This window comes from Gopherus evgoodei, chromosome 7 (genome assembly GCF_007399415.2).
Source record: "Gopherus evgoodei ecotype Sinaloan lineage chromosome 7, rGopEvg1_v1.p, whole genome shotgun sequence".
NCBI lineage: Eukaryota > Metazoa > Chordata > Testudines > Testudinidae > Gopherus > Gopherus evgoodei.
The window spans coordinates 129,544,289-129,569,567 of NC_044328.1; the positions used below are offsets into that span (position 1 = coordinate 129,544,289).

At 42.5% G+C, this 25,279-nt stretch overlaps 1 protein-coding gene across 1 annotated transcript in view; it reads right to left on the minus strand.

Moving 5' to 3' along the window:
* PRKAR2A (protein kinase cAMP-dependent type II regulatory subunit alpha) overlaps positions 1-25,279 on the minus strand; it is a 149,074-nt gene that overhangs the window by 14,270 nt on the left and 109,525 nt on the right. The window contains exons 5-6 of the mRNA XM_030571187.1: positions 21,765-21,871; positions 6,414-6,567 (exon numbers count right to left, since the gene is read on the minus strand). Coding sequence (XP_030427047.1) covers positions 6,414-6,567; positions 21,765-21,871 — 261 coding nt within the window. The remainder of the gene's footprint in view (positions 1-6,413; positions 6,568-21,764; positions 21,872-25,279) is intronic.

The window sequence follows — 25,279 nt, forward strand, 5'->3', positions numbered from 1 at the left end:
CCAGGAAAGATAGTGGAGAGGCTGATACGGGACTTAATTAATAAAGTATTAAAGGAGGGTAGTAATTAATGCAAAACAACATGGGTTTATGGAAAATAGATCCTGTCAAACTAACCTGATTTTTTGATGAGATTACAAGTTTGGCAGATAAAGGTAATAGTGTTGATGTAACATACTTAGACTTCTGTATAGCGTTTGACTTCATACTGCGCAACATTTTGATTAAAAAACCAGAATGATATTAAAATTAACATGACACACATTAAATGGATTAAAAACTGGATAACTGATAGGTCTCAAAATATAACTGTAAACAGGAAATTGTCATTAAGCATGTGTTTCCAGTGGGGTCCTGAAGGGATCAGTTCTTGGCCCTATACTATTTAACATTTTTATCAAAGACCTGGAATATAAAATCAGAACTGATTAATTTTGCAGATGACAGAAAAATTGGGGGAATGGTAAATAATGATGAGGACAAATCACCAATTCAGCACAATCTGGATTACTTGGTAAACTGGGCACAAGCAAACAATGTGTGTCTTAATATGGCTAAATATATACATCTAGGAACAAAGAATGTAGGTCACACTTACAGAAGGGGGACTCTATCCTTTGAGGCAGTGACTCTGAAAAAGGTTGGGGGGTCATGATGGATTCTTGCGGTGGAACATGAGCTCCCAAAGTGACACTGTGGCCAAAACAGCATAAGCAGTCCTGGGATGCATAAAGAAGTCAAATAGGAGTTGAGAGGTTATTTTACCTCTCTTTTTGGCATTAGTGTGATTGGTCATGGAATATTGTGTCCAGTTCCGGTGCCCACAATTCAAGAAGAAAGTTGATAAATTGGACAGGGTTCAGAGAAGAGCCACAAGAATGATTAAAGGATTAGAACACATACCTTATAGTGCTAGACTCTAAGAACTCAATACATTTAACTTAAAGAGAAGGTTAAGGGGTGACTTGATCAATGTAGTCACTAGGTAGTAGCGTTGACCAATAGATTTAAGCTTGTTCAATATCTGCAGGGGTTGTTCACCTCATATTTTTGTATCAGAAATATTTAGCTTTCTTGAGAACTTCTTCTCAGCAGGCTAAGGGACAAATAGTACAAACTAGGGACAAACTCAGAAAAAGCTAAGGCACAAAATGAGTTCCATCTTAGCAAGGGCCATAAAAGACAATAAAAGATGTTTTTAAAATATATTAGGAAAATATGAATGAATGAATATGTCTTCTACTTGGTGGGGAAGCAGAGCCAATAAATGATCACATCAAGAAAGCTCAGGTGTTTAATACCTATTTTGCTTCACTCTTCACTTTAAAGGTGACCAGGTATTCAGCACAATTATATTAACAGAGGAAAGGAACACAAACCAAGATAGGGACAGAACACGTTAAAGACTACATAAGTTAGATAAGTTAGATGTATACTTAAGATGGCAGGGCCTGATTAAATTCATCCTAGAGTATTTAAGGAACTACTGAAGCAATCTTGGAAACGTTAGGGAGTCACATTGAGAACTCATGGAGGGTGGGTGAGGTCCCAGAGGACTAGAGAAAAGAAAACACAGCACCTGTCTTTGAGAAGGAGGACAAAGCAGCATAGACCAAGGAGCATAGACCAGTCAGACTAACTTGATACCTGGAAGATAGTGGAACAAATAATTAAGCAGTCAGTTTGTAAGCATCTAAAGCATAAAGGGTTATAAGAAATAGCAACATGAATTTGTCAAGAAGAAATCATGCCAAACCAACCTAATTTCCTTCTTGAACAGGGCTACTGGCCCTAGCGGGGGACACAGCAGCAATGATATACCTTGATTTACTAAGTGTTTTGACACAGTCCTGCATGATATTGTCATGAGCAAACTAGGGAAATTTGGTCTAGATTAAATTACTATAAGGTGGGTGCATAACTGGTTGAAACCTCATACTCCTGTAAGAGTAGTTATCAATGGCTTACTGTCAAAGTGAGAACGCATATCTTGTGGAGTCCCACGGGGGTCTGATACTATTTTCATTAATGACTTGGATAATGGAGTGGAGAGTATGCTTATAACATTTGAAGATGACATCCAACTGGGAGGGGTTGCAAGAACTTTGGAGAACAGGGTTAGAATTCAAAAAAATCTTGAAAATTAGAGAATTGGTCTGAAATCAACAAGATGAAATTCAGTAAAGACAAGTGCAAAGCACTATACATAGGAAGAAATAACTACAAAATGGGGAATAATTGACTAGGTGGTAGTACTGCTGAAGAGGATCTGGTGGTTATAGTGGATCACAAACTGAATAATTCAACGATGTGATGCAGTTGTGAAAAAGGCTGATATTCTGGGGTATATTAACAGGAATGTCATATATAAATATGGGAGATAGTTATCCCACTCTGCTCGGCACTAGTGAGGGCCTCAGCTTGGAGGAGTAATACTGTATCCAGTTGTAGGTGCCATGCTGTAGGAAAGATGTGGATACATTTGAGAGAGCCCAGAAAAGAGCAACAAAAATAATAAAATGTTTAGAAAACCTGACCTATGAGGAATAGTTAAAAAACTGGATGTTTAGATTGGAGAAAAGATGATAGAGGGGGGGACCTGATAATCTTCAAATATGTTAAGAGCTTTTATAAAGAGGACAGTGTTCATTTGGTCCTTCATGTCCACTGAAGGTCGGACAAGAAGTAATGGGGTTTGTGATCCTACACCCCATATTAGTCAGAGAGATATGCTTGTTGTACGAATATGGCACAACTAAGATATGTTTTATGCAAGATGGATCATGTGAGGTATCTTTGGAAAAGTTACGATTTACTGAATGTGATTATCCAATTTGTATGCATGTATCATTTCTGCATCTCAAGTTTAAAAAATATTGACTATGTAATAATTACAACTGTGTTTTCACCTGGGGAATGCCCACCAGACAGTATGCAAACAGCCTGGATGGGCCATTAGGAAGGACAACAGGACTTTGAAGATGCTAATCTCCCTCTTGACTGAGAAGTTTCCTGGGATGCTGCTTTAACACTGCAGGGTCAGGTGATATGTCACCTGGTACTGGACATCATTTTGGACTTCTGGTATTTTTCTACTGGAAGGGAGTGAGGGACAAACTAGGGAACAAAGAATTCCCGCCATATGTAAATCCTATTTAAGGCTGAGGAGGGAGTTCATCTTGGTTCTTCTCCACTGTCTCCCCACCCAAGAAGGAAGATTGCTGAAAACACCGGAAGAAACAAAGGAATTAAGCTGGGGGCAAGGCCTGAGCCCAGGCGAGAAAGGTCAGCCTGTGAAACAAATACCTGGAGATTCAAGCTGCAAGCAGTGCAGTTTACTTTCAGAAAACTCTGCAACCTGCACAAAACAACACTTAGGGTAAGAATTTGCTAATATTAACCAGTTAATTTAGTGAATAGCTTAGTTTGTGTGTTTTGTTTTAGTTGCTCAGTGATCTGCTTTGTTCTGTTTGCTATCCTTCATAATCACTTAAAATCTACCTTTTACAGTTAATAAACTTCTTTTTTGTTTATTCTAAAACCCAGTTTGTGCAACTCAGGATGGAGGGGAGTAGCTGTGCATATCTTCCTCCACACTGAGGGAGGGAGTGAATTTCATGAGCTTACACTGTATAGACCATATAATTTTGGGTTTACACTCTGGAAGGTGTGTGCACCTCTGTGCTGGGCAGTTCCCCAAGCTGAGTCTTCCCACACAGACTCTGTGCGATTCTATGGCTGGGTGAGTCCCTACCTGTGTGTATGTGTGTGCAGCAGGACAGGATGATGGAGCCCAGGCTGGTGGAACGGGCAGGCTCAGTGGGACCCCAAAACATCAGGTGGCATCCCGGAAGGGGGTCCAACCCATCACAGGGTTAGTTTACAGCAAGGGAGATTTAGGTTAGATATTGGGAAAATCCTTCTAACTATAAGGGTAGTTAAACCCGGAACATGTTGTGGAATCCCCATCATTGGAGAGTTTTTGAACAAGTTAGACAAACACCTGTCATGGATAGTCTAGGTTTACTTGGTCCTGCCTCTGTGCAGGGCGCTGTGCTTGATGACTTCTCAAGGTAATGAGGGCCTAGTTGAGCATTTTAGGTATGCTGGCAGAGCAAGAGCCAGATCTTAGAGAGGTTATGATGGAAACAATAGTAAGATCTGGGCACAGCTTAGAGCAGGGGTTCTCAATCTTTCTTTCTGAGCGCCCTCCCCTCCTGCCCCCAACATGCTATAAAACTCCACAGCCCACCTGTGCCACAATAACTGGTTTTCTGCATATACAAGCCTAGGCTGGCATTAGGGGATAGCAAGCCGGGCAATTGCCTGGGGCCCCCATGAAGCTACATTGCTTAGGCTTCAGCTCCAGGTGGTGGTGTTCAAGGCTCCAGGCTTCAGCCCCATGTGGTGGGGCTTCAGCTTTCTGCCCTGGGCCCAGTGAGTCTAATGCTGCCCCGCTTGGTGGCCCCCCTGAAACCTGCTCGCTGCCCTCTAGGGGTCCCCCAGACTCCTGGTTGAGAGCCACTGGCCTTGAGTATTGGTGTAGACAGATGGCTGAGTCAGGGATGACACTCAATCTGTGGCCCTGAGTGACAGAAAGGACAGTGATGTTAGCAGAGAAAGATGACAAGAAGTTCAGTCTTGGCCAAAGGAAAGAGAAAATGGGGTCACTGGAGGAGAAGAGCGAGTGAGAAACATCTAATGAAAAGCACAAGGAAAACAGAGTTTTGGGGGACAAGGGGAAAAGTGAAGTCACAGCAAAATCTTGCTGATCTTTTCTTTGTAATAGCTGGTTACATCTTGTGTGGAGAGGCAGAAGACACAGGAGCAAAGTATGATTTCAGGAAGGCATCAGAGGTTAGGAATGAGTGTGGGAATGTGGGTTTGAGAGTCAGTGAGGGAGGACAAGGGCTTCTGTTTGATCAGGAGGAAGGCAGAATTGAAAGAGGGAAGTATGCATGTTATTGAGTCTCTCTCCAGAAGCATTCAGTGGCACAGGAGCAAGATAAATCAGATGTTGGGAGTAAGTACTCTTCACTGCTTTGCAAGAGACCTAGATTTGATTACTGATCTTAGTCTCTGACTCTTGCTGAGATGGGCTGGCAGTGCTGTGGAGGTAGCTAAAGGCTCCTGAGTGGAAGAGAGAGAGAGAGTCATTCCTGTGGTTTAGTAAGTAGCTGAGAGCTGAAGTGAGGTGCTTGAGACAGTTCTACTTCAGAGTGATGAAGATATGGTAAAGAGAAAAGCATAGAGCAGGCAAAGGGATCGTGGGAAAATAACCATAATTATGGCTAGACAAATCAACTTCAATTCAGCTTAAAAGGTAACTGGAATAAAAAGTCATTTTATTCACTTTTTCTAATGAGCTCCACGTACAGGTGGTTCATTTTATATTTTTCAGCCTGTTTTGTTACAGAAACTAACTAGATCCCCACACTACTCCCAGGTTAGCTTATCAGAATCTTTCCTTTCCTTTATGAGCTGCAAACAAAAAGAGAAGTCAATTTTCTGAGTGTGCACTGAGATTGCACAAACACACTGGTGCGTAATAGCTTATCAATCACATAATCAAGGTCATAATGCACAGTCAGCCTTTACTGATAGTTGCTGAGGAGCCCTGTGTACTATACGACAAACTTCAAAGGCTTCTGTGGTATTACAGTCATTTTATGACGTGAACCACAGCAGATGAGTAACGCAGAGCACTATGAAGGCAGACCTTACACAAATACTGTAGAGAAAAGGACAATATAGGAAGCTCTGATTTCTAAAAATCACATTTAACAAGCTAACCAAGAAACAAAAGCAGCAGTATTGTCTATTAGCCCAAAAGGTGGGAACAACTCTCTAAGCTGTGCCTACCCTAGGACCTCTTCCACAGTAATGTGAAGCAGGGACCATGAACATCATGAAAGCTACAGTTTGTCCTTGGGAAAATGAACAAATCTTTTGGTGTCTTTTCCTACACCCTCAGAGTGAGCACTTCAGATTACCTGACAGGCTAACGAGAAAGAGAACGACAACTGTTCCCGTGAGAGAGAGAGGAAGATGCTAAGAAGTTAACATTCTTGCCTCCCTACTCCTAGATGGGTGGGGCTGCTCTCCTAATATAAAATACCTGCATCCGTTACCTTCTCTTTATCCCTCGGCAGTATGAAAAAAACAGACTAACTAGCAAAAGCTTTACATCGCAGCCCTCTGAAGTGATCAAATGACCCTAATTGATCTAGAGTTATGATTTATTGACAGATTGTTTTAGGGAAGTGCACAATGAACTCTGGGTTGAAATCATCAATCATGATAAAATAGCTATTTGCATACAGACATGCAATGGGAAAAAGTAACAGCTGATGGACGTGGTGCATTAATTAGTCTTTAACATTGGAGGCACCTGAGAATTATGTTCCACACTTACCAGTCCCCAAAGGGCTCCTTCTGTTGTGGCAACAATGGTAGCGGCTCTAGGAGTGTTGTACATCAACGCCAGTTCCCCAAAACTGCCGTGATTGTCGTAACGGCCGACACAACGAGGCTGGCTGTCTCGTGTTACAAAGATATCATACAATCCCCTGGGGAAAAGGAAAAAATACTGTTCATTAGACCAAATTACAGCACTGCTAATAAAACAGTGCTTTCAACAGTTGGCTCAAATACAAATTATGCAAACGTTTTCCTATCTCTGATCTGTGTACAAAGAGCACACGCTCTGCTCAGTTTGCCATTATCTGATTGTAGGCTATTTCTAAGTAAGATGCCTTCAAAACACCTCCCCTTTCACAATGCATTTTAACTCCTTGAAGCCTCCCTTTGACAGTCTTGATCAGGGCTCTCTGCTTTCTTCTGAAATTATTACTTGGGATTCCTGACTTTGCTATTGTAGAACTGATTAAAACAATTGTTTTTCATTGTTCACTTTATTAATGTAACTTCATAAGTAAAGTTTTATGAATGAAACAACATTCATTCATAAAATCGGTTACCCCAATAACTGGCTAATTGACAATTAAGATGTTTGTTAAGAGCCATAGCTGTTCAGCCAGTTGCCCTTGTAAGTTTCGCTATCAATCCACTCCTGCTTAAATCACCGAGACTTGCACTGTTTCAGTACTGTAACTTCTGTTTACTGTTTGCCATTCACTACACTTGTCTACTTCTGTTCACTGTTTGCCATATTGTAAATTCAAACTCCATTTTACAAATGCTTACTCCATTTTGTAAGCTTGCTGCAACCTTCATTTTTGCAAAACCCTGCTGTAATCTTATTAGTTGAGATGTGTGAATGGGGTCTGTATGGATGATGGAATCAACCTCCAGCACCAGCCTGTCCTGATGAAATAGAGTTCAAACACCAAGGGCTGAAGATGCAGACAACAACCCTAACCAAGTAAGAAGAGTCCACTCTAAAAAGAAAAGAACAAAGGTACAATAGAAGGAAGATCAAAGCCAGGTCCAAGTCTGAAAGACAGGTGCTCAATCACATCGAACCCAGAGGCAACGTGACACAGCAAGACTCCGGATTCAAACTAAAGCCTACGAAAAGGATAGGTGAGATGGAAGACTTTGGAGGGTAATGTTCTGCTGCCAAGATGGGAGCGCAGACCCAGCCCTTCCTTGTCCTCGGATTTCCAGGCCAGTTAGCTGCCACAAGCTATGAACCCAAGCTGCAAACTCAAGCCACAGACTCAAGCTATGTTCAGGACTGGTAACTATACAGCAGCTGCAGAACATCTGTTGGATATGTGTGTGTGGATATGTGTATGTACATAGGTATTAGATATTAGTTATTAGTCATAAATCAAATTGTGCGTTATCATAATAAATGCGGCATCTTTGTCTTGCCCCCTAAAATGATCCTGTGTAGTTTTGTCTGCATAACACTATGCCACTGGGTTTAAGAGCTTTTTCAGTTAGGCTAACTGCTGCTAATTCTGATGTTTGAGGTGCCTGGCTCTTTAAAAGACATTTGGTCAAACTATATTTGGGAGTGGGGGAAAGAAAGGGCAGTTAAGCTGAGAAGATGCACCAAGAGGGCTTTTGCTGCATTGGACGAGGATTCCAAGTACTAGGGCAGTCCAAATGAGTTTCTCTGGTTATTCCATTTACAATAAGAGAATCACAGAAATGTAGAGCTGGAAAAGACCTTAAGAAGTTGTCATGGTTTTCAGAGGTGTAATCCAGACTAGTCAGGGATTTATCACCTCTTACCCTGTAACCTCGAGTGGCTCACAATGACTTGCTACTGGGACACTCACAGCAACAAATATGCAGGTCACACCCTGAATGCCTATGTGCTATGCAACCAGCCCAGGGTCAGCAACTTTGACCCCAGCAGCCTATCTACAGACCCCCAGCCCCACTCTGACTTCCACCAGCCTTGATAACAACTAGCAAGGTGACCCCAACACACTCCCCATCCTGAATTTTCCCCAAACCCTGTGCTCTGCAATAACCAGCCTTCTCCTGGACAGTTCAGAGAAATAATAAGGTTTATCTGTTCCTTTAAAGAGACAAAAGCACATTACAGCTTATTAACTTAACTGGAGTATATAAACTCTTCCCTGTAAACTCAGCACTGAATTGGTTTATAGTAAAAAATAAAACAAATGTATTAACAATAGGACAAGGTTATGTGCTGCAAAGTAAAAGGAATACAGTTAGAAACTGCTACAGGCAAATAAAAGTGAAAATGCATCCGAACGTCTAAAACTTTATCTAGGAAGCTACAGGCTTTGTTCAAGATGATGGTTTCTCTTACCAGTCTCCCTAGCCATGGCTGACTCTCCCTCAGTCAGAACCTTCCACAGAAGTACAAGATGCTGGCTTCCCTTGTTTTTGTAAGTGAAAGATCTTTGCCTTTGCAGGTTTCATCCGCTCCTGGGTTGACGGATCCATCTTTCTCAGCTGCAAGAGCTCTAGCCTCTTGTGCCTGTCTAGTGATGGATAACTTAGGGATGTTCTCTGCCCTCCCTTCATAGTCTAATAAACCTTTGAAAAGCATTTCTCTCAAAGTTCATAGACCCTGCTGTTCCTCCCTTCCTGTGGGCTTCTCATTCCCCATCTGATTTCTATGTAAATGGGGCTTACATTGTTTTAGTCACACCTTGCTTAATTTCTTTGGAGACAGGGAGATAGCTATAACGTCCCCCCCTGTCTGGGAGAGACCTGTTTCTCCCTTTGTTTGGGTCACAGATTGTAAAGCATAATATTAAGGAGTATTCATAATTCCCTATGTAGTGTTAATAAATACAATTCACAACTATACTCATCACCAGTGTGTGTCATAGGCTTTCATAGAAGACCTCGCTCAACACACTTTTATCACACAGTAATATTGTATGCAATCAGTGGATTCAATTTCTGATCACTTGAGGTTCAGCCTCCACCCTGTCTTTACAGACGGGCAAAAATCTGTAATGTATTCTTTGAAAAGTAAGACACAGTCAAGCTTCTTTCTCTTCCTGGGTATAGATGCCATGCTGTCTCCTCCCTTAGTTGTTAGCTTGCTAGTTTAGGTTACCTAATATGTAAATAGACCTTCATTCTCTCTGCCTGATGACCAGACTGCTCAGAGAAGCAAACATTTCTTTGTTTAGGGCAGACTGTTTACTGATTTTCACTGACATTCCTGATTTAAACACATTTTAGTCATAGTTCTAGCATATATCCATAATGTTTAATACACACCACATACATATATCATGCAAGAATATTGAGTTGGGGTACACTGAATTTGTCAGCCCAGCTGAAACTCATTACATGATACCCAGGAGCCCCCTACCCTCTGGCCCTGGGATGCTCTTAGGGTCACACCTCCCCCATTACAATGCTGCAGGAGGGTTAGCCACTGGCTGACCCAGAGGCAGAAGGTTAGAGCCCTCTTTCCTGGACAACGCATCTGCCACGCATTTTCCTTCCCTGTGGAAGAAACCTGTTTTCTCACCTTTGTCTGTTTACAGTCTCCAGGACATAATATCAGAGTATCCATAATTTCATATATAGAGTTGTTACAAAAACATTTCAGTGACATTAATGACCAGTGTGTTATTAGATTTCAAACGATATATTTCCTGTCACCTTTAAAAAAAAATAACATGACACAGTTTCTAACACAGAGTTTCTAACACAGTAGCGAACCTCAAATGGGCCTCTGATACAGAGGTCATCTACTCCATCCCGCTGTGCTGAGGCAGGACCAAGTATACCTAGAGTCCCATATGCATTAGCAGCCTCTGCACTGCCACCAAGCCAACCAACTGTCAGGGATGGTCGATGGCACTACCTCTGAATCATACCTTCCCTCATGAAAAGACAAAGATTTCCTACATTTTAATGTTATAAGGAAAGTGTCTGAGCAGGAATGATGCATCTGAGGAATACCCTAATAGAGTCATTCCATGGAACACACACATTAGTCAAGGAGAATTTATGAAAGATGTACTCTCTAGAGGAAAAACAGCCAATTAATCTGTTCATGGAAGAGAACCCCAGAAAAACCACCACATCAAGCTTTTATATAGACTTAATGTTGGGTGCAAAGCTATAATCTTCAACAGCAAACTGGAGAGAATATTATTTACCTCCCATAGGGTGTCAACTGCCACCTAGAAATAAGAGAATTGTCAGAAATAGCAGCAAGTGGAACTCTTTAATAAATACATTTAGGAACAAATAGAGTCCACTAAGTTAAGTCCTAGCTGGCAGCATCAGTCAAGCAGCAATTAGGAGTGATGACTGCATACCCTGGCATTGGATATGAGTTATCTTTGAACTATGCTATTTCTAAAACAAGCATTGGGTGCAGCTCTGTGCCAACAACACTTGCAGACACTCCACCATATTGATGCTTCCTGCACAGACACCTCAACTCAGGCCTGGGCTACAGTAGCAGGCGGGGTGGAGTTCCAACTAAGATACGCAACTTCAGCTATGCTATTTGCGCAGCTGAAGTCGAAGTAACTTAGCTCGACTTACCTGGCCGTCCTCGTGGCAGGCGACTCTCCTGCCGAGGTGGAGTACGAGCGTCAATTAGCAGATCGATTTATCGTGTCCACACGAGATACGATAAATAGATCCCTGATACATCGAACACTACCCACCGATCCGGCGGGTAATATAGACATACCCTCAGAAACTATAGTGTATCAGGTGTGGGAAAGCTTTGCAACAAACCCACAAGTTGGCATTCCTGCCTCAAAGCCTTTCAGACTGAAAGATTAAATTTAGTTTGCTGGGTCAATTCCAGCTATGTCTGAGTCAGGCTTGTGAACATTTCAGGAGACACCCCAAAGCAATCCAGGAGTTACCAGTCTCAGTTGAGGCCTCAGCTGAGGCACTCTCCTTTCATTCAGAAAGCTAAGGTTGAAGACAGAAGAATAGGGAAATAGCCTACTATGTCTACAAAAGACTTTGACCCTTGGAACCATATTACTTAATTATATATGGAATACAGACAAGAGAAAACACAATTTCAATAAGCTAACAGAAAGCCACTCTAGCAGTGAACAGTGAACTACCAATGCCACATGCAGGTAACAGAGACACTATGAACAATAAACCTATTAAGGGAAGCATAAGGGCATCAACAGGATAGGCGTAAGGACTCCCAAAAGAAAGCAAACATCGATATTGATAGGAGCAATAGTCAGATGGGTGATACAGTTAGTGCAAGGACTATAACTAATCCAGCTAGGAAATTGGGCAAGGTCAAACAACAAATGTTTGTACACTAATGCAAGGGTCTGGGCAATAAAATGGAGGAGCTAGAACTGCCAGTATATGACATGAAACTGAATATTATAGCGATAGCAGCAGTCAGATGAATAGCAGCTGCATAGCAGGGGAGGATGCAGCCTGAAACCCACTTAAGTTTCTGGGTAGACACTGATGTTCACTTGGCTATGTCTGCAATAGATACAAATAGTTTGAGAGACTCTAAAAGGTTTAGTTCTGTCCAAATAATGTGCTAATGCTTGCCTAACATCCAACGTGTGATGGGCAGCATCCTCTCTAGTCTGATGGGGTTTAGTGTGGAAAACTGGCAGATTACTAGCCTGACTGATATGGAAGCTGAAGATGACTTTGGGTAGGAACCCAGGTATGGTTGGAGGGATACTTCATCTTTGAAGAAGATAGCGTAAAAGACAGGATTAACCGTCAAATCACCTAACTCACCAAGTCTTTAAGCATAATGAACTGCACTACTAGAAAGGCAGTTTCCATGGAAAAGTTTAAACCCCTACAATTATTATTATTAAGGATACAAGAGCAAACTATCCCAATGCACAGGAAAGATAAGATGTACAGTAACAAAACACCCTAGCTTAACCAGTAGATCTTCAATAACCAGAAATTCAAAAAGCAGAAACTATATCAAATTATAAATGATGAATATATATTAAAAAACCACCACCACCACAAGCATGTAGGGACAAAATTAGAAAGGCCAAGGCACAAAATGAGATTAAACTAGCTAGGGACATACAGGTTAACCAGAAAACACAAATATATTAGAAGCAAGAGGAAGATTAATGACAGAGTAGGCCCATTACTCAATAAGGACGAAAAGACAATAACAGAAAATGCAGCTGTGGCCGAAGTGTTAAATAAATTTGTTTCAGTTTTCACCAAAAGGTTAGCAGTGATTGGACCACTAACATAGTGAACATCAGTGCAAATAAGGAAGAATCTGAGGCTAAAATAGGGAAAGAACAAGTTAAGAATTACTTAGACAAGTTAGATGTCTTCAAGTCAGCAGAGCCTGATGAAATACATCTAGAATACTTAAGGAACAGATGATGAATCTCTGAGCCATTAGTGATTATCTTTCAGCACTCATGGAGGACGGGAGAGATCCCAGAGGGCAAGAAAAGGGTAAATATAGTACTTATTTATAAAAAGGAGACTATGGTCTATAATTCCCTGGGTTGTCCAATCAGTTTAATTTTGGTACTTGGAAAAATAATGGTGCAAATAATCAAACAATCAATTTGTAAGTATCTAGAAGACAATAAGGTGATAAATAACAGTCAACATAGATTTGTCAAGAATAAATCATGTCAAACCAACCTAAAATCCTTCTTTGTGAATGGGAGGGAAGAATTAAATATGATATATCCCCAATTTAGAAAGGCTTTTTATACTGTCTTACCTGTCATCCTCATAAGCAAACTAGGGAAAAGGTACCCCAGATGAACCTGCTATATAGAGTGGGTGCACAACTGGTAATGGTCAGTGGTTCACAGAGTCACACTGGAAGGGCATATCAACTGGGGTCCTGCAGAGCTCTGTCTTGGGCTCCGTGCAAGTCAATATCTTCACAAATATCTAAGATAATGGCACAGGGAGTATTCTTGTAAAGTTTGCAGAAGACACCAAACTGGGAGGGGCTGTAGGAGCTTTGGGGACAGGATTAGAATTCAAAATGATCTGGACAAACTGAAGAAATGGTGTGAAATAAATAGGATGAAATTCAATAAGGACAAATGCAAAGTGCTACATACAGGAAGGAATAATCAACTGCACAAATATAAAATAGGAAATGACTGCCTAGGAAGGAGTACCGAAGAAAGGATCTGGGGGTTATAATGGATCACAAACTAAATGTGAGTCAACATCATAATACTGTTGCAAAAAGAGTGAATATAATTCTGGGATTTGTTAGCAGGAGTTTTGTAAACAAGACAAGAAAAGTAATTCTTCCACTCTACTCAACACTGATAAGGCCTCAGCTGGAGTACTGTATCCAGTTCTGGGCACCCTACTTTGGGAATGATGTGGACAGCAACAAAAATGATTAAAGATCTAGAAAACATGACCTATGAGAAAAAACTGGGTTTGTTTAGTCTAGAGAGGAGAAGACTGCAGAGGTGGGAAACATAACAACAGTCTTCAAGTACATAAAAGGTTGTTTTTAAGGAGGAGGGTGATAAATTGTTCTCCATATCCATTGAGGACAGGACAAGGACAAAAAATAATAGGCTTAAATTGCAGCAAGGGAGATTTAGATTAGACATTAGGAACTGTATGGGTAGTAAAGCATGGGAAGAAATTACCGAGGAAGGCTGTGGAATCTGCGTCATTCAAGATTTTTAAGAACCGGTTAGACAAACACCTGTCAGAGACAGTCTAGATAATATTTAGTCTTGCTTCAGCGCACTGAACTGGACTAGATGACCTCTCAGGTCCCTTCCAGTCCTGTATTTCTGTAATTCTAAGCAGTTAGTGGTTCAAAGGGAGTTTCATCAGAGAATTAAGAACTAAACTGAAATCCCAAACTGTGCTGGGTTCTCCGCCGTTTGGGAAGAGATTTGATAAACTCTGATGAATCTGGAAGTTGCAGGATGAGCAAATGCCAAGAAATCTTCCACAGGAGAATGAAATCCTGTAATGGCCACCATGTGGACTTTAATGGAGCTCAAAGACAGACCTCCTTTCTTCAGAATGAAAAAGTATTCTAGAACCTCCGAAATGGGAGAGCTGACGGGAAACAGAGGAAAGTAAGTGCACAGACTTTCTGAAGGCAAATGTTCCATGTGGATTCCCTTCTGCTGTTGATTAGGACTTCTTTAACCTTTCTGGAACAGGAGAGTTCTAACTCTGAGAGCTGCCTAAGCACCACGCCTTGAACCACAGAGTGTTCAGGTGGAGGTGACAAATGTTCCCCAAGTCCTGGGTAAGACGACTGGGCATCAGAGGGACATTGATGGCCAGCCAGGAGGAGAGGTGAAACAGATGAGCTCCCCCTCCAAAGAGGAACGCGGCCAAAACTATTGTGACAGTGGGAGGAAGATGGTTGAAGGGAACCATGAGCAAACCTTATCTGGACTCTTCAGTCGGTCGAGGGCTACTACTACACAGCTGGGAATAGCGAGCTATTTGTTCAGACTGTATATAAACTGTCCTGGGCAGGTTTGGAAGCAGTGCAGATAAGCCTATTTGGAAGGAGCATGAGGAGCTGCAGGCATGATCTCACAGCGACCTGTGGTGTCAACTGGACTCGTGCAATTAAGTATGTCAGACTGAGAAATCTGTTCTCAGGTAGGTTTTGGATGTCGAGGCATCAAAAGTGGCCCCTTTGAACGTTATCAGCTGTCAAGGTAAGAGGGAAGACTTTGCAGTATTGAGCTGATGGAGTGCTTGAGGAAGAGAAACTCAGCCTTCTTTACTGTGGTTTGCACTTCAGTGTAGGAATGCACCTAGAAAAGCCAAATGTTGAGATAGGGAAAGAGTATTACTTCCCCCAGTGAAGCTGTGGGGTCACTACCCCTATAATTTTTGTAAACACTCCGAGGGTGGCAGAGAGTCCGAAAGGGAGGACTCCCTGATCTACATGAATCGTTGGAATCTCTTATGAGAGAGGCGTATCACAACATGAAAACATGCATCTTGATAGTCAAGGGCTGTGAAACAGTTTCCCAGCTCCACACATGGAATAACAGCTGCGATTGTTACCATCTTGAATTTTTGTACCTTGATGAAGGTATTCAGCAAACTGAAATCTAGAATTGACCTCTACCCGCCCTTCTTTTTTGGGAATCAGGAAGAACTTGGAATAAAATCTCCTTCCTCTGTACTGAGTGGGAACTAGCGTCACGGCTCCTGTGCAAAGGAGAGAGAAAGAGACTCTCTTACACAAGTATTGCAAGGCAGGTAAGGAACTGGCTAAAAGGGAGATGACAACGGGATGTGCTGAAAGAAAAACTTTCAGGTTTGAGGGAGATTGTAATAGAGTTCACCAAGGATTGGTCTTGGAACCAATCTTATTTAATATTTTAATTAATGATCTTGATACAAAACGTAGAAGTGTGATAATGGAATGTGCTGATGATACAAATTTGCGGGAGACTGTCAATACAAAGGAGAATAGGATTATTATGCAGGAAGAAAAGACAGCTACTCACCTTTGTAACTGTTGTTCTTAGAGATGTGTTGCTCATATCCATTCCAGTTAGGTGTGCGTGCACCACGTGCACGTTCGTCAGAAGATTTTTTACCCTAGCAACACTCGGTGGGTCGGCTGGGTAGCCCCCTAAAGTGGCACCACGATGGCGCCGGATATATACCCCTGCTGACCCAATGGCCCTTCAGTTCCTTCTTGCCAGCTACTTCGACAGACGGGAAGGAGGGCAGGTTTGGAATGGGCAAAACATCTCGAAGAACAACAGTTACAAAGGTGAGTAACCGTCTTTTCTTCTTAGAGTGCTTGCTCATATCGATTCCAATAAGGTGACTCCCAAGCCTTACCTAGGCGGTGGGGTCGGAGTGAGATGTCGCAGAATGTAGAACTGCTGATCCAAATGCCGCGTCATCTCTGGACTGTTGAACCAGAGCGTAATGTGAGGCAAAGGTTTGGACCGAGGAACAGGTAGCTGCGCGACATATCTCCTGGATGGGTACATGAGCCAGGAAGGTGGCAGATGAAGCCTGAGCCCTGGTAGAATGAGCAGTGACGTGGCTCAAGGGAACATGAGCCAAGTCATAACAAGTACGGATGCGCGCCGTCACCCAAGATGAGATCCTCTGGGAGGAGACAGGTAGGCCCTTCATTCGGTCTGCCACCGCGATGAAGAGTTGGGGCGTTTTACGAAAGGGTTTTGTCTGCTCGATATAAAATGCGAGCGCTCTACGGACATCTAGGGAGTGCAACTGTTGTTCCCGTAGTGATGAGTGTGGTTTCAGGAAGAAGACCGGAAGGAAGATATCCTGGTTGATATGAAAGGCCGATACCACTTCAGGGAGGAAAGTGGGGTGTGGTTGCAACTGCACCTTGCCCTTGTGAAACATAGTATACGGTGGGTCCACCGTGAGAGCCCTAAGCTCGGAGACTCATCTGGCCGATGTAATGGCTACGAGGAAAGCTGTCTTCTAGGACAGGTACAGTAGCGAGCAGGTTGCTAACGGCTTGAAAGGGGCAGACATAAGTCTTGTTAGAACCAGGTTGAGGTCCAAGGCTGGGGCGGGATGGCGTACTTCGGGGTATAGGCGGTCCAAGCCCTTGAGGAACCTAGAAACCATAGGGTGTGAGAACATGGAGCGGCTACTTTAACCTGGGTGGAAGGTAGAGATGGCTGCCAAGTGCATCCTCAATGATGATACCAGTAGGCCCTGTTGTTTGAGACACCAGAGGTAGTTCAAGATGGTGGGGATCGAGACCTCGGTGGGAGTAACATTATGCGTTTCGCACCAGCAGGAGAAACGCTTCCACTTGACCAGATATGTTGACCGAGTGGAAGGTTTCCTGCTACCCAGAAGTACTTGTTGTACTGAGGCAGAGCAACGTAACTCGGACTGGCTTAACCACGCAGCAGCCATGCTGTGAGGTGAAGGGACTGCAGGTGTGGGTGGTGAAGTCTGCCGTGGTCCTGAGTTATGAGGTCTAGGTGAAGAGGCAGGGTAATTGGGTTGGCTATCGACAGGTCGAGCAGCATGATGTACCAGTGCTGCCTGGGTCACGCTGGAGCGATCATGATCAAGTGAGCTCTGTCCCTGTGGAGCTTTATCAGGACCCTGTGAACCAGAGTGAACAGTGGAAAGGCGTAAAGCAGTTGGCTCGTCCACAGCATCAGGAAAGCGTCCGAGATCGAGCCCAGGGAGAGGCCTTGGAAGGAGCAGAACATCTGGCATTTCCTGTTCTCGCGGGAGGTGATACGCCCAAGGTGTCCAGAATGACCACTGATGGGGGCCTTGAACTTGGGCCTGGGTCTCCTGGAAGATTCTGGTGGGCACATCAGAGTCACAGTCCTGTGCACAGGAACTGTCCACATGAGAGGACACTGATGCGTGTCGGGATGGCCAAGGAGGGGCTGAAAACCCCTGGGAAGAGTCTCCCTCTATGATTAATCTCACTCTGTGTGGCACCGGGGATCGGTACCGGGAGCCATACCAGTACCGGGAACGAGATCGGGACCTACGACTGGAGCGGTATCGGGAGGTCGACCGGGATTTCGAAGCTCGGCGTCTGGAGTGGCTGCGAGAGTCATGGTGCCTGGAGCTGGATCAGTGCCGAGAGTACTGGGCCGGCGAACGGGACACTGATCGGTGCCGTGAGTACGACCGGTACCGAGAACGGGATCGGTGCTGGGATTGCAATCGGCACCAGAATCGGCAACGGGACAGAGAACGCTGGCGGGATCGTGATCGTGAGCGGTGCCACTCTACGGTGCTGACAGAGGGTGGTCTCATCAAGGCCGGCTTGCCTACAGATTGTATAACCCGCACCGGTGGCACCAAGGGTTGAGGAAGGGCAGACTCTGTCATCACGATCAGCTCCCTTGCCGTGAAAAATGTCTCCAGCGTGGAGGGAATAGTGAGCTCAACCACGGCTCTCGCCGGGGAGCTTTCAGGTACCGGACTCAACGGCCCTTGTGGGACCGGAATCGACGGTGCCAACATTGTTGGTGCCGTGGCAGGTGTAGGTGCCAGGCGGTCCAATCTAACTGGGTGCTCTGGCTGCAGGTAGCACTGGAGCAGCGGAAGTCTTATGTCTCTTCACCCACGGGGAGAGAGAATGGTGCCAAGCAGACACCGGTGCCGGCGATGGTCAGTGCCGAGAGGCCTTAGCAGTACTGGTTCGATCCGGTGCCGAAGAAGCGCTTCTGCCAGTGGATTGTCCAGTGCTCAGTGCCGAGGGCGGAGGAGTAAGAGCTGCCTCCATCAGGAGCTGTTTGAGACGAAAGTCCCGCTCCTTTTTCGTCTGCGGCTTGAAAACCTTGCAGATCCGGCACTTATCAGCGAGGTGGGATTCCCCCAGGCACTTAAGGCAGGAGTCATGGGGATCTCCTGTTGGCATCGGCTTGTGACAGGCCAAGCACGGTTTGAAACCCGATGAACCGGGCATGGGCCCCGGCACCGGGTGCAGGGGAGGGGCTAATCCCCAAACCCCTCTTAACTATATACACAAACAATGTGATAAAAACCTATAAGAATTAACTGCAACTATAGAAATTTCAGCTGTATATACACAAGAATAATGAGAGAACTACGAGTAGCTAGGGAAGTGGAGATCAGCTAAGCCGTGCTCCACTGTTCCAACGACCGACACGGGCGGTAAGAAGGAACTGAAGGGCCGTTGGGTCAGCAGGGGTATATATCCAGCGCCATGGCGGGGCCACTCTAGGGGGCGACCCAGCCAACCCACCGAGTGTTGTTAGGGTAAAAAATCTTCGAACGTGCACATGGCACGCGTGCGCACACCTAATTGGAATCTATATGAGCAAGCACTCAAAAAAGAATTGGATGACCCTGGGAATTGGTGTAACAGAAATGGGATGAAATTTATTGGCATGCAGTGCAAGATCATGCATTTAGGGACTAAAAAGAAAAATTTCTGCTATAAGCTGGGGGGAGGGAGGCTCATCAGTTGGAAATGACAGAGGAGAAAAACCTGGATTAATTAATTGATCGCTGGAGGACTAGGAGCCACCAATGTAATGTCACTGTGAAAAAGACAAATGTGATCCTACGATACGTCGAGTGAAGTATTTCCAGTAGAGAAAAGGAAGTACTAATGCCATTATGCAAGCACTGCTAAAACCTAATCTGAAATATTGTGTATAATTCTAGTCATCCACATTTAGGAAAGAAACTCAAACTGGAACAGGCGCAGAGAAGGGTTATTTACATAAAACATAAGAACGGCCATACTGGATCAGACCAAAGGTCCATCTAGCCCAGTATCCTGTCTACCAACAGTAGTCAATGCCAGGTGCCCCAGAGGGAGTGAACCTAACAGGTAATGATCAAGTGATCTCTCTCCTGCCATCCATCTCCACCCTCTGACAAACAAAGGCTAGGGACAACATTCCTTACTCATCCTGGCTAATAGCCATTAATGGACAACCTCCATGAATTTATCCAATTCTTTTTTAAACACTGTTGTAGTCCTAGCCTTCACAACCTCCTCAGGCAAGAAGTTCCACTGGATGATCAGGGGAACGGAGAGCCTATCTTCCAAGAGGAAAGTAAAAGACTGTGGCTTGTTTGGCCTAACAAAATGAAAGCTGGGAGAGGAAAGGATCTGATTGCGCTCTATAAATACATCGGGGAGAAGTGCTATTTAAGCTAAAGTACAATGTTTGCACAAGAACAAATGGGTAAAAACTGGCCATGAATACATTTAAGATGGAAATTAGAAAAAGGATTCTAACCATCAGAGGAATGAGGATCTGGAACAGCCTTCCAACAGGAGTAGTAGGGGCAAATACTCAAACTAGTTTTAAGATGGAGCTTGATAAATCTGTGAATGGGAAAATATGTCAGGGTTGCCTGCAATAGCAGGGGGATAGACTCGATGACCCAGAAGGTCTCTTCCAGTCCCAGTCCTATATTCCTAATTCACCCTGCATCCAGGAAACCTCAAAGAGTCATCTTAGCGCCTCTGAAGCAAAGTGGACCCAAAAACCCAGGCCTCAAAGGCACTGATGGTGGAATTTACTGCTCTACACCAGAGCCAGAAGGCTTTGAGAAAGACCTGTGCCTAACATCTCCAAGCAGGTGGAGAAGTGAAATCTGCCACAACAGTTACCGTTCAAACAGGGAGCTCCTTCGTTGACCATGATGAGAAAGGAACTGTAAGGAAAGGTTCTCAAGAACATTAGTGCACCAGCAATTGCTCTGTGTACAAGACACACCAACTGATGGCTTAAAGAGCTAAAATCCTTAGAAAACAAAGGAATTTCCACCTAACTCAAACCAGAAGTGCATGACCCAAGAGTAAAAATCCAGTCAATGTGGTATCTTTAGGGAAATACGCTTTTGGACATGGAAAATAGATACAATAAAAGAATATAGATAATGTTAGACATTCAAAGATGATGATTTGTGGAACGAACAGTACAGCAGACACTGCTGAACCTGCATTTTCAAGTCAGGTCTCAACTGTCATACAATACTACCTAGCAGGCTTGATTCACTTATTCTCAATATATTGTCTTTTTGACCTGCACAGTTTTGCCCACAGCTGTGACAGCAATAAAGTACCAACTACCGTCATACCCTCTGGGGGGGGGGGGAACACAACGGAATTTGGTTGAATTAACTAGGTTACCAGAAGCTAATGTAAAAGTGCTTTGTAAACTTCATAAAAATACCATAAATGACAGTCCAAAGGAAATGCACTGTCTTAAGGAATTGCTTTGAAATCTTTAGTGTCTATTTAATAGTGGCATTATTTGAAAGCGGAGCATCTGATAATTACATGAATCAACATCTGTGGCTGAATCAAGATCCTGTTCCCACAACCACTTATCCTTACATTATTCATGATTATTCTTATTAACATTACAGTTTTATAGGAGCCACAAATGTATATTCTTCATATCTGCACAAGAATTAAGTAGGTGTTCATCAACACAACTGTCACTAGGAGATGCTTATAAGAGGAAACACTGATAAAGTTATTCAGAGAAACTCTGGTGTATTATAAAAAGGTAAATTTATATATTAGGTATTTTATACATATGAAAGGGAGATTCTCTTAATTACACAGATATATAGATATTGATCTGCAAGAGAACAGATAGACTGAGTGACTGACAACCGGGTACCTTAAAATAGCTACCTAGTACAGAAGATTAGGCCAAATAATAGAGATGTTTATAAAAATCCCTAATGCCAGTGAATGAAAAAACTAAGAAAAACAAAAGCTGTATGAGGTACTAAGTCTATAGGAATTCCCTACTATTTCCAGAATGATTGAAATGGAACAGAAATTATGAGTTCTAGATTTTTATCTCCATAGAACTTGTAAGTCAATGGCTCATTTTCCTACCTCTCAACGACATAAAAGTTGTCTCCATCATCTCCTTGGTCAATGACGTGTTCCTGAGGTTTCACTTTCCTCTCAAACATGGCATCAAGAACCTGAGACAGCTGCTCCTGGAAGGTTAAAAAACCTGCATTAACATTATTCATTGGAAAAAGACTGGTTCAATTCAACTTTTGTTCTAGACAGTAAGTAGTAAGGCACATGGATTTTCATATCCTGAATAGGAATATTTGGGTTATTTTAATATTTGGACATTAAACAGCTTTCAATTTTATTTTAATATTTAGTATCTCAAGGGTTTGCTTGCGTTGCATTTTCTGACAAAAACGCTGATTTGTAGTTCAAGCCTAAACAGCTTAATCAACTGCTATGGGTTCAATGCCAAAGATCCTCAGCAAGTGTAAACATATTGCTCCTTTGATAGAGACATGCTGATCTACACCAGCTGAAGATATGGTTCACTAAATCTACGTCTACATAACAGCGCCATACTTACCCATCACAGTCTCTATCACTGTGCCATTTAAGGGCCTTATATGAATGCTGAACTTCTTTCCTATATTTGCAAAAAGAACAGGAGTACTTGTGGCACCTTAGAGACTAACTAACTATATTTGTTATCATTAAAACCCCTGACAATTGACTTTCACTGTAATTGCCGTCCACTATCAGATATACTAACTTTAATATTTAAATCACAACAGATTCCCAAAATGCAACTCATGAACACCCCAATCCAGTGTTTATGCTGCTTAATGCATTTTAAAATTTACTACACTAGTTTTATAATATGACTCATTACAGCAGTATCTGTAAGCACAACTATATTAGAAGTGCTGTCTAACTTTTCACCAGAAACCTTATTTTCTCATCTTAAACCTGCTTAGTTTTTAAACTGAGAAGACAGTCTCAGCCTGAAAGGTGTTTGTTTTAACCACGTATTTAAAATATGTGTGTCTAAATAACAGAAGTCAAAAAATGTAAGCATTGTGGCTATAAATACTTTAACTCCTAAAGCTCAACGGTGCCTTATTTTGGGGGGTGGGAAGCAGAGGCTTTAAAAAAAATCTTCAAGTTTGTTGATAATGTGAACAAGTATGGCTGGATCCTGAAATCTCAAACGTAAACAGCCACAGGAGGTTAAAACACCGGGCATGCTCACCAACTCCTTTTTAATAAGAGTTAGTAGCATAGCTAATGCACATGCCCAATACATTACAGCATTTTAAGATTCTACAAACTCACTCACAAGATATTGTGTAACACAACTGCATTAGTGAATATCACTTTTTTTTGCAGCATTCTCTCCCATGACAGAACTCATATTTTGTTCTCTCATGGCTTTAGATGTGGAGACATAATGCAATTAGTTTTCCACAGGCAAGAGTGTTCAGATCTGCAGCATATTAAGGACTTTTGCTAGGAACCTGGATTGGTTTTACTCCAAAATTTATTCTGATTCTTGCAAGAAGTGATCCAAAGGACACTGGCTTCTTAGTCTGATTATGAGTGTTCTGGTAGTGAACTCACACCTTTTAGAAGATATATTTAAACAGAACAGTGGTTTGAGCATTGGCTTGCTAAACCCAAGGTTGTGAGTTCAATCCTTGAGGGGGCCATTTGGGGAACTGGGGTAAAAATCTGGGGATTGGTCCTGCTTTGAGCAGGGGGTTGGACTACATGACCTCTTGAGGTCCCTTCCAACTCTATGATTCTATGAAATAGGCAACAAATTATATAAATTACCTGGGAATTCAAATCTCAAACAAGCTAGAAGAGCTCTAAGATTTAAATGTCAAACTACTACTTCAGCAAATAAACAAAGATCTAGAAGGCTGAGGAAAGCATGCAATGTCTTGGTTGAGAAGAATATCCGTAGTCAAAATGAACACTGCCAAGCACTTCTTCATTGTTTCAAAATTCTTATGTGATTCTGTGAAGTTTTAGGAAAAAGCTAACACCAGTAGGACAATGGAACAGACGATAGCAGGGGATTAGCCTACATGAGCCTTGTGGTCCTTTCTAACCCTATGGTTCTACCCCAGATAAAACCCTAGCAGGAACACAAAGGATGTTAGAATCATGTGGAATAAGAAGAGACCAAGAGTGAGCGCAGATACTTTGTACAGACCCATTAAACAGGACAGATTTGCTGTTCCAAATATTCTATAGTGCCACCCAGCTCAAAGCAGTAGTGAAGTGAGGATGCTCTTACCCAGGCAAACACTGGCCCTTTATGGAACAAGAAAATTGTGGCAGTGAAAATGTCACAAGGCTGCAACAGATTAAAAAAAAAATCATGCCCTCCACAAATCTACACACATTCTTTATCAAAGGCTACTCTATGAGGTTGGGATAGAACTAGAGAAAAGTAATTCTTTTCTGCTGCCAATAGCTCCCACTGCTAATAAGCCAGATCTTAACACAAACTGTGAACTCCAGAGCTTCAAAGATTAGGACAGTGATGGAGTACACATGGTTGGCCAGTTATTCAATAAAGAAACTTTTCTAACTTATTTAAAGATCAAAACTAACTTTAGCTTGGTCCACTCTGCCCTGGTACCAGTACTTTCAAGTCAGGCATTATGTTTCTTGATTTTCCAGAAAGCAAACTTTAATAAAGAGATGGTGTCTACTCAATTAGAACACAAACAAAAAATATAACTAATTGGTATAAATCTTTGCAGACAGCTTTCCTAACAAAAAAGTCTCTATTTATGACATGCTGGGGACAAGGATGCTGATAGACAAATTACCTCAAGAGGGTCTGATCTGGAAAAGAAGACTAGTGATTTTAGTTTAGTTTAGTAGCACAATACAAGAAAATTTCTTGAAGATACTGTTTCAATGCTACCTCACCTCAGTCACGTTAAAAAACAGAGATTGAATGGGGATAAATGTTGGAAAAGTTGCGGTGAAAGAGGAGATTTTATGCATATATGGTGGACATGTCCAATCATAAGAGAGTATTGGGATGCCATCTGTAATCCAATACCACAAATTGTTGGAAACGTATTACCAAATGATCCTTTGGTAATTCTCCTACAGCTTCCAAGAGGAAATGATGAATTAATCCCTTATCTGTTAGTCGCTGCTTGGCTATTAGTAGCCTCTCACTAGAAAAAGGAAAAATAGTCCAACCACAGAAGAATGGTTCAAAAAATATGGGAGGTTGTAGTTCTGGAAAAATGAACACATCAATTATGTAGACAGCAAAATAGATAGGACAGATAGCTACTTAGATATTTGTTTACATTTTATTCAAAGTACATCCATCAGCGCCCTTCCCCTGCCCCATGATCAATGTTTCTGAATATTAACATTTGATAGATATGCCTGGTCTGTTAAATGCATACACTGACATTTCACTCAACTTAATAAAATCACTAGAAACAACATATTATAGGTGTTGTAATGATGCTCACTCTGTAATACGGTAATACCCTGTTAAACAGATTACTATCATCTGTAAAATGTCTCTTTAAACAAAAGATAATTGTTATAATGATAGTTTTGTT